Source organism: Alosa pseudoharengus, unplaced genomic scaffold (genome assembly GCF_046254945.1).
Source record: "Alosa pseudoharengus isolate Yale_2024_CS ecotype anadromous, Long Island Sound unplaced genomic scaffold, YU_APseudo_1.1 YU_APseudo_1.1_scf_12, whole genome shotgun sequence".
NCBI lineage: Eukaryota > Metazoa > Chordata > Actinopteri > Clupeiformes > Clupeidae > Alosa > Alosa pseudoharengus.
Window position 1 is genome coordinate 21,119,612 of NW_027468587.1, and position 12,221 is coordinate 21,131,832.

Consider the following 12,221-nt stretch of genomic DNA (forward strand, 5'->3'; position numbering starts at 1 on the left):
GCATGGATGTGCAATGGTGTGCGTTCATGGATGATAGAAGGATGGTGCGTTGTGCACCTGCCAATATGACTGTTGACAATGAACTCTTAAAATAACATATAAACAACTCGCCATAGACTTCTGACCAGGTGTACAATAGCGGTTTTTAGACAATGCGCTAAGCCACTCCCTAAGTTGTTAATTGCCACACCCCTGGGCGCATTGTTTAAAAAATAAACATTCAAAATAAGAAATTAAACTTTGCGCGGGTGGAAAACGAATTTTACGCCATGCGCCAGGGTGCAAAATACAGCCCTAAGAGTGGTCCACTCCAGACATTCCAAATGTAGCTTCTACTTATCTTAGGTTTTGGGAATGCCTACAGTACAGTAAGGTATATTTTAGGTTTAAATTTAATAGTGTAAAATTTGTAAAACCAGGCCCAGATTATAAGGCTTGTCTAAGATTTTAACCAGGGGCCTCCTTTTTTTGTTTAGCACACAAACACCATACTGGAGGGCTGAGGAACATTAGGCCTGTTGTTGTCTAATATTGCTGCATATGACCACACTTGTATTATACATATACATGGATATTAAACGTTGACAGTATCAAGAACGAGAGTGACCAAATAACCATGCTTCAAAGTTTTGGGCAGTCTGAAAATGTTATTTTGCGCCATCCAGGGGTGAAATAGTGAACTGCAAATGATCTAACTGTTGGAAGTAACTGAATGATAAAAGATTGAGTAGGCTAGGTTACAATAAATGACCGCTTCTATAGCTTTTAAATGCAAGGGCAGGCTAACTCCTAGGCCTACTCTAACATTGTAGGCTACTTGAACTTTATAAGGTGTCAAATTCTAGTGTTACGAAAGTGTATAATCCTTTTGAATCACCAATTCTGCACGTTAGGTTATGTCTTAAGTGTAAATTTGGAAAAAAACAAATTTTCTCCAGGTGAAAGGTCAGTAAAACAAGCCATGCCTTGCACACCAGCCAGCCGACTGGCCAAGTCAGGTGATATAAAAACACATGACTTGGGATGGCCCACCTAACAACTCCTGTAAATGAATGACACATATTTTAACCAGTGGTGGTTGACATCGACTGCTACACATCCAATCGCATTTTAAGGCGGGACCAGATCAAGCTTTCGTTTCAGGAGAGGAAACATTGGGGACCTGACGATTTAAAGGAGACGGGGAATCACTTATCTCTGCTCTGTAGAGATCTTCTCAGACATAACCCATGCCCGCTGACCAGTATTTGATGGACATAGGTAACGGCGAAGAAATCTTTACATAACAGACCACAGTTAATAGAAAGGGGGAGGGGGGGATTGGGGAAGCGAGCGTCGTCGGGTCAAAATGTCGATACAGTATGAAGAACCACTGGCAGATAGCTTTGGGGTAGCGGACTCTTTCCCAAAAGATTTTGGTTATGGGGAGGAGGAAGAGGCCGATATCGAAGACAGTCCATCACCCTCAGACAGTAAACCGAGAATACTGTTGATGGGGCTGCGAAGGAGTGGCAAGTCTTCGATCCAAAAGGTACCGTTAACACTTGCTTACTGGCAAACATGAGCGAAGTTAGCACTGAAGCCTAGAGCTCATCTGTGTAGTGTATTCTTGATGCCTGCTTGGGCGATTATATCACCAACCAAACATAACGTTATCCCCAGGCATGCTAAACAGCTAACGGTGGCTACAGTGATGAAGAAGCATGATCCATAATGGGGTACAAATACTAACTTGCTGAGCATACAGTCAGCCAGTTGCAGTACAGTAACCGCAGCAAATTGGCTACCTGGCTAGCAAGCTATGTAATGGTCATATTTGCAAATGCTTGCTAGCTTGCTGTCCCTATGTCCTCGCCTACATGTAGTGTCAGCATTATACGATCCATGAATCTTATAGTGTCATTACGTAAAAGCAGTTCCCCCAATACGTGGTGATATAGGTTCGTAGTCAATCAGTCAGCTTAATCATTAGCTAACTTTCTAGCTGCATGAAGAAGCATAAATCCAAGTCATTCCCTACTCCGACGGTAGCCTAGTGGCACTCATCCGGTGCGAACAGGGCACGTGACGGAGAGGAGCGATGACTGTTTGTTATGTGTTCTGTGTGCGTGACGGATCCCTCGAGATGACAGACGCACAGTTAGTGTTTTAGTAATTTCGATAACAATTTGTTGTCCGACAATAATTGCTACCACAAACATTAATTAATTGATATAGGCATAACTTGAACTTTGGCGTTTGCCAATGATGATGGGTTAATGTATTACTTTTAATAGTTAATTTCACTTTAAACAATATTTCCATATATCCTGTGAGGCAAAGCAAGTTTATCAGGGTTTAACAGTGTAATTCACACTAGGCTAGGACTACCACAGACCAGAGTTAATTTAATCTCAGCACTTTGACAAAAGGTCTATCTGGTTGCTTTTTCCCTGACAAAGCTGAATCGAACAGATGAATAATTAATCACATATCTACACTTTTGTTTTTTGCAAGATATCTTTTCATGTGTGGTAAATGACATTAAAGTGCTTTATAAAATATGAATCAGTGCACAGGGGAATTTGCTCTGAAAATGGAAACTGGTTTCATAAAATGTTTGTACCCAACGGAACATGTTTCATAACTGAGGAAAAGGTTGTTCTTAAGACAAAAAAAATACAGCACTTCATTGTGTTTTCAATGCCTGGGCTACTCTGGTGAGTGAGCAATGTCATTTGATTTGGGTTGGGTTCCTTAAGCAAACTCATATTGCATATTGCCTTTTTAACTGGCCTAAATTGAGTGGTTGGAACATTTCCCATTTGTTTTAAAAGCACCTTAACACTAGCCTGGGAATACCCATACAAACCTTTGGCAAATTTGAGATTTGCTCTGCAGGTCTGTCTGGCCAAGAAGCAATTGAAGCCCTTTTCCAATGTCTCTAAAACACAGACACTCAAATACAATTGCTAATCCGGCATTGACGTGTATTTCTTTGGAATTGAGTAAACAACTGCATTTAAAACCTTGGTTTGCGAGATTGCTACGCTTTTGAAATGATTTGGTAAGAGTTTTAATGCACCAATTTAAGTTTAAATTCACTGCTAGTTATGCCACTGCTGGAAGTCGTACGTCAGTGAACCTTTTCCAGACCTACTCTCACTTACAATTGAGAAGGTCTGCGTACTAACCAAGCTACCTTAAAACTGCTTTGATCTCAAATGTTTATCTCTTCTTAGGTGGTGTTTCACAAGATGTCTCCAAACGAGACGTTGTTCTTGGAGAGCACTAACAAGATCTACAAGGATGACATCTCGAGTAGCTCCTTCGTCAATTTTCAGATTTGGGACTTTCCTGGGCAGGTGGACTTTTTTGACCCCACTTTCGACTATGAGATGATCTTCAGAGGCACGGGGGCCCTGATATTTGTCATTGATGCTCAGGTAAAGATTGATGTTAAACATGAGATGTTGAAGTTCATTTAAGTCCCAGACTCGGGGGCTTAAAGTGTTCAGGGACCGTGCATTAATTCAGGCGTGACCTGGTATGCCTAAGATTTGAAAATGGACAATGAGACTACAGTATATATGACGTCCTCATAAATGTCTGAAACTTCAGGCACAGACATTTCTATTGCTTTAAGCCCTGCAGACTGTGGCATTGCTGGATCTGAATGCTTTCCCTCAAGGTGAAATCGTAGAGTTGACCATTTCTAAGGAGATCTGTAGACAAACCATTCGCACATTCTCTGACACCTTTGGATTCTTTGAGTTTTGTATTCTTACTTGTGAGTCAGACGAAGCTATTTGGTTGTCATAAGGAAATGAAATCCTTAATTTTACTGTTAAGACAAAGAGTGAGTTATGAACACAGGTTACACCAGTGTCATCAGACCTTGCCAGTGTGTCAGACTCGTCAAGGCTAGCCTCACCCCAGTCATGGCATTCAGCACATGACATGGATGTTTGCCATTAAATGAATACGGTCTGTATGTCAATATATATTCTTAAAATTCAACATGCAGTAAAGCTGATTCACACTGCTGTACAGTAACCAACTACAACCAAACATGATGACCGAAGGACAGGATATTCATTACCTTTATGTTAACTTCTTTTAAAAGTATTGTCTCACCTATTCATGCACATATGAAAATCTGCCCACTTGTTAGGCATGGTGAGTCTGCCTGATGTGGTGGTGTTGGATTATGACACAACTCACACATTTCAGCAGCACCTGATCACGAGGAAGGGTTTTAAATACAAGCGTATCAGTTTCAGTAATGAGTTCTTTGTTCAAGTACCATTTGTCACATGGTTCAGCTCTGTTGATCACTTGGCGTAGGAACGTATCCATGTTTGTGTTTGAAGTTTATTTGTCAGACGCTAATCCAAAACCCAGTTCTGACACCATTTTTCTCTGAGTCTGAGAAAATCTGGCTTGTAACCAGTGGGAATCAGGAAAGACTGCATTTGATTATGAGTATGATTTTGTGTTTTAAATTGCGCTGTTAAACAAACAGTGCAGGTAAACAAACAAGCACTTTTCATTCTGACTGCTACCCTTCCCCTGTTCTGCCGTATAGGATGACTATGTGGAGGCTCTGGGGCGGCTTCACCTTACCGTGTCGCGGGCCTACAGGGTCAACCCCGAGATCAACTTCGAGGTCTTCATCCACAAGGTGGACGGCCTGTCCGACGATCACAAGATTGAGACACAAAGGGACATCAACCAGAGGGCCAATGATGACCTGGCAGACGCTAGCCTGGAGAAGCTGCACCTCAGGTGGGTGGTGAGACACTTGCAACACACAATAGACATCGTCAGGAATTGTACTGATTCAACATTTTTGTTTGTTTCCATGCCATTTTCGGTTCCAAGTGTCCATGGGGACCTGGGTATGAGTATGACCCGTGGTCATTTCCTGATCGCTCCCTATCTCTCTCCTGTTTGTTTCCTGTCACTCTCCACTGTCCTATCTGAATCAAGGAAAAAGCCTGTTAAGTGTGTTAAGCATTTGGCTCCCATCCACACATCAAGCTTAGCTTGTGTGGTTATGCTACTTGTGTTAATCCTGTTGGTGTCATTGAAAGCCTGTTGTTCAGCAAAGCTATTTCCAAGAAAACTGGGCACGATTGCAGACCAACTGAAACAAATGCATGACTGAAGGCCACAGATTTGTCAAAGAGGCCCGATGCATGAGGGGATAGTAGTTACGAAAGCTGTTGAGCTTTAACAGTGAGGTGCAAAAAGTGGCGCAATGGCAACAGCTGTAGCTATACTGCGGTCGCCTGCCATGTTTGGAGGGCTAGATGATTAGATGGGACACTGTGGCACAGTAGCTTGCACGCAGACAATACATGTTCTGCATTCTCTAGTCCGCTCTGCCAGATTCCTCTGAGGCCTCTCCTCTGTGCTGCGACGTCTGAGTCAGATCGCCACGCTGCTATTGTGCGGACACCCAAGGACCCACGTGACCCCTGTGACCCCTTTGACCTCTGTGACAAAGTCAGTGAAGCTCATGCTGTACCGGAAAAGGGAAAGGGATAAGACTAAGCGTGACCCTGACCCGGTGTCCGAGCCAGAACATTAGTCCTGCTCCCGCGAATATTACCTTCTGCAATGGAGTACCGAAGCCATGATGTGTTGTTTGCCATGGTAGCAATATTTCTGCCTGGTATGGTATCGATGCTACTTCGAAAGACTGTTTGGATCCAGAGAAACTGCTGTCATGGAAACGGTGCACCACACATAAGAACCAATCGCCTAAGTGACTGTATAATAAACTGGTGGTTTCTGACTTCAAACGTTTTGATTTTACAAGGACGAGAATGGCCATTTTCATGGACGGAACAGGATGTCTTTTTAGCTTTTTAGTTTTTTCATCCCTGAAGTAGGATTGCTAATGTTTTCTCCAGTTCATGTTGGTAACTCATTTACATATGAAGCATCTTTATCATTCGTTGCGTCCATTCATTGTGTTGAGGTGGCTTGTGAAGTAGTGGAGTACAGAGCATTCACAGTCAAATGTCTCTGTGTGTTCTGTCTTCTCTTGTCCATCTCTGGTTTAACAGTTTGTGTGTGTATGTGTGTGTGTGTGTGTGCGTGTGTGCGTGTGTTTGTGCGTACTGGTAGATGATGGGGGTAGGGTGGGGAGTCGGGTAACAAACGAGTTACTGTTTTGGGTCGCGTGCCGCAGTGGCACGTCACCACTGACCCTTCCGGTCATCGGACCTCTGAACTTGGTGAGGCCTGTATGAGGCTGAGGCCATGAACCACGTCTCCAGGCATCCCACCATGACCCCAAACTCCATGATCTAATGGCCACAGTGCCTTTTTATTCACTCCTATGTGATACTGTGTGTCAAATGCTAGCACTACGTGGCCGCTCCAACTGTTCGGCTGCCGAACCATAGCGAACAATAGGAAATCTGCCGCTTGCCTCTAGTCAATGTGATCCCTGCCTAACACCCCCCCCCCCCCTTCATACGATAGATTACAAGATTACAAGGCATTTGCTTTGTCTTACCTTGCACCATAGTTTCTGACGAGCATCTACTACTACTCAATGCTACTCAAAACAGAGGTTTTCAGTGAAGTATGTTGGAGAATTGTTTCTTGGACACCCCCCCCCCCCCCAGCTTGCTGTTCAGATATGTCTAGAGGTAGTAGTACTCTCATGGGGCCTGATTGAAACTGATCTGTCCTAACCTCTATCTTCTCTTGTGCCACAGCTTCTATCTGACGAGTATCTACGACCATTCTATATTCGAAGCCTTCAGTAAAGTAGTGCAGAAGTTGATCCCTCAGCTGCCGACTCTGGAGAATCTTCTAAACATTTTCATATCGGTAAGTACTAATTTTTGCACTTTTGCTATCTTTTCTTTTTTGAAAGGCTAAGCATGTTTTTGTACATGAACGCTCCAGTAAGTTTTTGTTTGGTTCAAGTTACTGTTAATATGGGATATCTGATATAGTTATGTCTAATCTATTTTAACTACAGTCTCTGTTTTGAAGTTTGTGCTTGTATTCCTCAGCATCGTCTGATATGGGAGTTTTTTTTAAATTATCACAGTTTTTTAACCCCCGAATTATGTTCACACTGAGCATGACTATTAACTTCCAGGAAGTTGAATCTTTTTTTTTTCTCTCCTTGTCTGCAACAGAATTCAGTGATCGAGAAGGCTTTTTTGTTCGATGTGGTTAGTAAGATCTACATTGCCACAGACAGCTCTCCGGTGGACATGCAGTCGTATGAGTTGTGCTGTGACATGATTGACGTGGTCATTGATGTGTCCTGTATCTATGGGTGAGTTGGCCCAGTGGATAGCATGTCCTTCATGTGACAATAGTTTGATTCATCTAAAAAAACAACTTTTAAATCCCCACTACAAAGTTTGAAAGTTTGGTCCATTTACAAATGTTGTTGATAGATAGGCCAACCATAGGGGGAAGGAAATGGAGATTGCCAAACAGATGGCTGAGATATGGCAGTGTGGCTGATACCATCTTCATTTTTACACCATTTGATATATATAGTATTTTATTATTTATTTATTTTTCAACTCATGAAACGCGAGCAGTGAGTGTTTGCGTTTCTATTTTCTATAAATACACACAGCAGCGTGGTAGTGCTTCTCAGTTCAGTGTGGTTTCTTTGTTAGAATGCATTTGAAGAATAACTCAGGTTTCTTAGTCATGGAAAGGAAGAGAATTTGATTTGTAATATTTTCCATGTCTGAAGAAAAATATGGAAAAAAGGAAAAAGGTTATGGGGGAAATTTTTTTTCTAGACTATTGCATGTACTTCATTTTCTGAAATATGAAATTGCCAAAATGTTCACGAGCGTGTGAGAAAAGGTTCACCAGAGTCAGCTTGATGTTGTTGACTTTAAGCAAGGCGAGATGTTCAACAGCGTGATTTGTTTCAGTGTTGAATCTAGGCCATAGTAAGTGCCCTACACTAGTGTGTGCATGTACATGTGCACTGATATATTTGCATTTCTCTATTATTCTCCGCTAAAGTGCTGGTAGACTCTGTAGATGATTGTGTTTTTACAAACACACAATTTGGTCGGCCTTTTTATCCACTTGGATTTGGTAAAAGTTAGAGGCAGTAGACACTGTATTATTTGATAACCCTGTTATTACAACCAAAAATGTGTCTGAAGTAGAGTCTTAGGCCTTTGTCAGCAGTGACCTATCATATGTATGCTGCACCTACAGAGAACTAAACAAAATATCCATGAAAAGACATTCCAACACAGTTTGGAAGCTGGAAGTGGTGAAATATGATTAGAAAAATCTACTGTCAAGTGTTGGAATTTGAAATCGAAAAAGTATGGAATTTTTAAATGAAAAAAATAGAAACCCTGATTGTGTGTGTGTGTGTGTGTTTGTGTGTGTGTGTGTCTGTCTTCCCTTCCTCCAGTCTTAAAGAGGATGGCAGTGGCAGTGCATATGACAAGGAGTCCATGGCTATCATTAAGCTGAACAACACCACAGTGCTCTACCTTAAGGAGGTCACCAAGTTCCTGGCTCTCGTCTGCATCCTCCGAGAGGAGAGCTTTGAGCGCAAAGGTACTCGGTCATTCCTCTGACACTACTCTGGTGCCTTTTTACTGCCAGCTACGCTAAATGATTTAAGACGTACGGAGCACTTGGTCCTGTATGTGTCTTGAGTAAGGAATACGTCTGAATAACTAAATTACACACGTTTAACACTTTGATATTGTCAGTATGAAATAAAATGCTATTATGGCATTAGTGGCCAGTGACTGAGAGATGTATTTAAATATGTATACAATGAATCTGGAAAATAAGTTGTAAATGCTGTTGGCCATTGTGTCACGTCTCATTGATAGCTACTGTTGGGACTATTGTCCACACGACACAGGTGTCCACCTAGATTAGCGCTAGATGTTGTTTGCTTTATGATCACTGTACAAACATGACCATTGGCCAATAAAAGCAGAGTGCCATTATTAGTGCTTGCTGTGTCCCGTAGGCCTCATCGACTACAACTTCCACTGTTTCCGGAAGGCCATCCACGAGGTGTTTGAGGTGGGCATGTCAAGCACGCGAACAGTGTCCACACCGACGGGCACGCCCTGCCTGATGAAAGGCGTGGCACTCAACGGCACCCCGCGCAGCACGGTGTAGAAGACCGCGGCCTGGCACAAAAAAAAGAGGAAGAGCGGACCACACAAGGACGAGAGAAAGATGTAACGGAAAAAGAAACGGAATGGGGCAAAAGAAATGCAAGGAGGCAAAAGAGAAGGAAAGGAATGCGCGCTGCTGTATTGGGAGAGGGAGATGGCAGAGGGGCATGTCCTTATGCCACCCATAACCCCCCCACCTTACCACCCTACCCCATCCCCACCTGCCCTCCACCCTAAAACCAGCACCTGAGTAAACCCCCCGTACAGGGACAGAGACAGAGACTCTACCTCCACAGTATAAAATAACTAAACACATAAATAAATCAAGAAAATCATTTTAAAAAGATAAAAAAAAGACTGTTGTAAGGGAGCGGTGCCAGAGCTCTGAGTGTTGCTAAGTTAGGATGAGGAAGGGAACACGAGACAAAAAGAGAAGGCGAGGGACGATTGCCGAATCTCTTTTTCGTGAACGAACGGCATTAACACACTGTCTGGCAGGACAGGAGAGGGAAACAGACCAGCAGGGGGCAGAAGTGTGAGTAGATGATGAGAGAAACATAGTTAGACATATTAATGAAAGCACACAGAATCTTCCCTGCAAGGACTATCTTCTCTCTCTCTTTCTCTCTCTCTCTCTCTCTCTCTCTCTCTCTCTCGCCATCTGGTGAACATAAGAAGCCTCTTGAATCTGCTGTATAATATTTTTTTTTTGCTGCTTGTCCACGGATGTGAGGAAGGGAAGTAAAGACTCGCATGTGAGTAGGTGACAGGGATGAGTTCTGCCACTTGGAGTCTAGCCCTGCAGATAGCAGGCCTACCCTTCCGAAGCCTTACGTAGATGGAGCTTGCAAGCTGGCTTGCTTGCTGCAAGCTTGTTGTCCACTTTACTCAATGCACCCCAAACCTTTCCTGTGATTTTTTTTTTCTTCATTTTTTTGTTTTCATATTTTCAGATTGTCAAGCTTGAAAAGGGATCATACTTTAGTGTGTGTGTGTGTGTGAGCGTGAGCGAGAGAGTGAAACAGACGTGTATTGTTTGTACCTGCGAAATCAGGGAGTGAATGAGGACAAGGTGGTTGATTAATTGAATATAGCGACTGATTTAACTAGTGGAATTTAGAGGCATATAGGGTAGACTCAAGGCCCAAAGCTGTTGTGACATCTGGAGCCCTTCCTCAGTATGCTTCCACAGCAAAACTGTGGTAGCTTAATGTCTATGGCAGAAACCACTTTGTGAGTCTGTTGAGACGCTTGTTGTGTATGGACAGAGGCCTAGGAGTAGGCTGGATGGCCATCCATGGATGCTGACATGCATTCCAAAATGTGTTGGTTTTACTACGGATGCCAGTGCCATAGCTATGATCGGAAGCCAGGATACCCTCTATGACGATGCTCCCAAATTTAGTCGCCATCTTTGGTGCAAATGACGGCATCACTGTGACGTAGATTACTTTCGAGAATGTAAGGGGAACTTTGAGCAACACAAATGGCACTGATCAGCTATTAGCCCGCCCCCAAGCGCACAGGAGAACCAAGAAATTATGAATGTTCTTTGATGTTATGCCATTTTTGCACTTTTGCTTACTGGAGTCAGAGCAGGGTGTCTGTAGCAGTATATTAAGTTGTCAGTAAAGGCTTAACGACGTAATTAACGTCCATGTTTCACCTATTTCACAATGATGTATTTCACTAAAGTGTCTGACAAAATAGCATAGGATACTGTTTAACCAGACACGTCACCTACGGTGTGACAAAATTCCCTTGGCCTATCTTTTCTCTGCATGTTTGCATCAATTGGAATCATGGAAAAAAATATTGAATACATACATACATACACACAGTTCTTGTAATCTGTATGCCATTGACTGTTTAGAAAGGGATCAGCACTAACAGTTCTAAGAAATCCTGGAAAAGAATCGTGACCAAAATCACTTGTTAATGAAACAGTGGGGTCACCCTTTGCTAGTGATTCTTGCTTGCTCTCATTTCTCATGTGTCTGTCCTAAGTTCTGCCCAAGGTGTAAATGTTCACGACAATAAACATGTAAACACCTTAAGTTAGTGCCTTTCTCTTTCCAGGCAGAGCTTTTTAATCGCAGCGAGCCATTTTAACCTGTCATAGGTTACTCGTCACATTTAGTATATATTTTATTAAAACAGCATGGATTTGATTCAGATTTCCTCCCAAGTGGCCATCTATGGATTCAGAGTTTAATGTCTTCACTCGCCACACCTGGACTGCCCTTGAGAAGGTGCAGACTCTCACCCCCCACCCCAACGACCCACATCCACCCCTCCTTACTGTTTATCACTGTCGTCATGCAATGCAACCAATAAATTATCAACAAAAGCAATCTTATTGGTTTCTTGTTATTTGCATACTGAATCTACTCTGTCCGAAGAAGTTTAAATTAAATGGTCAGTTGATGATTTAAACCAACATGAACGAATGTAGCTTCACCCCCATAATTCTATGGATGCAACATACCAGGTGTCGTAGACTGAGGGTAATGTGGATAATTCTGATTTTACATTTTATATTTGCAAATTCAAGTGTGAACACACAATCTATTTCATGTAAAAAAAGGGAGAAAGAGGAGGCATGATTTCCCCCACCCTTAGTGTCTCAGTGGATATGCTGACATGGTATGCCTTGTACCAGGAATAGGGATAAATTGTGCGTCTGGCTCAGTGTACCAATGCAAAATGTGTGCATGGCTTGTTTGAACAGTAACAGAGCACTGCACTGTTTCATTCCTTTTACACATCCATCTTCACAATTTTTCACAAATGTTTTTTTTTTTAAATGTTGGGGTCAGTTTGGTCTAAAAGATCAAAAGATGTTTTTTTGTCCATAATAGACAATTAAGTCTTTACTTATTATTACTTATTAATACTTAGTATTACTTATTAAAACATTATTATTATTATTATGATTTCAATAGAATAAAAGAAACATTTTAAACCAAGTGCTTAGTCCTACTCTTTTTACTTAAAGTTTTTTTTTTTTTTTTTAAAGATTTATTAGGATACTTGAAAGAAAGCATTCAGAGTTTTCACATAACTTTGATTAGGCCT

At 42.1% G+C, this 12,221-nt stretch overlaps 1 protein-coding gene across 1 annotated transcript; it reads left to right on the forward strand.

The window, feature by feature from the left end:
• Nucleotides 1-1,142: 1,142 nt before the first annotated feature.
• On the forward strand, nucleotides 1,143-11,497 carry rragca (Ras-related GTP binding Ca). Its single transcript, XM_076280460.1, has 7 exons — nucleotides 1,143-1,531; nucleotides 3,222-3,425; nucleotides 4,568-4,767; nucleotides 6,717-6,831; nucleotides 7,149-7,291; nucleotides 8,414-8,562; nucleotides 8,990-11,497. Exons 1-7 carry the CDS (start codon nucleotides 1,349-1,351, stop codon nucleotides 9,142-9,144), a joined length of 1,149 nt encoding a protein of 382 aa, XP_076136575.1. The 5' UTR covers nucleotides 1,143-1,348; the 3' UTR covers nucleotides 9,145-11,497.
• The last annotated feature ends 724 nt before the right edge of the window (nucleotides 11,498-12,221 follow it).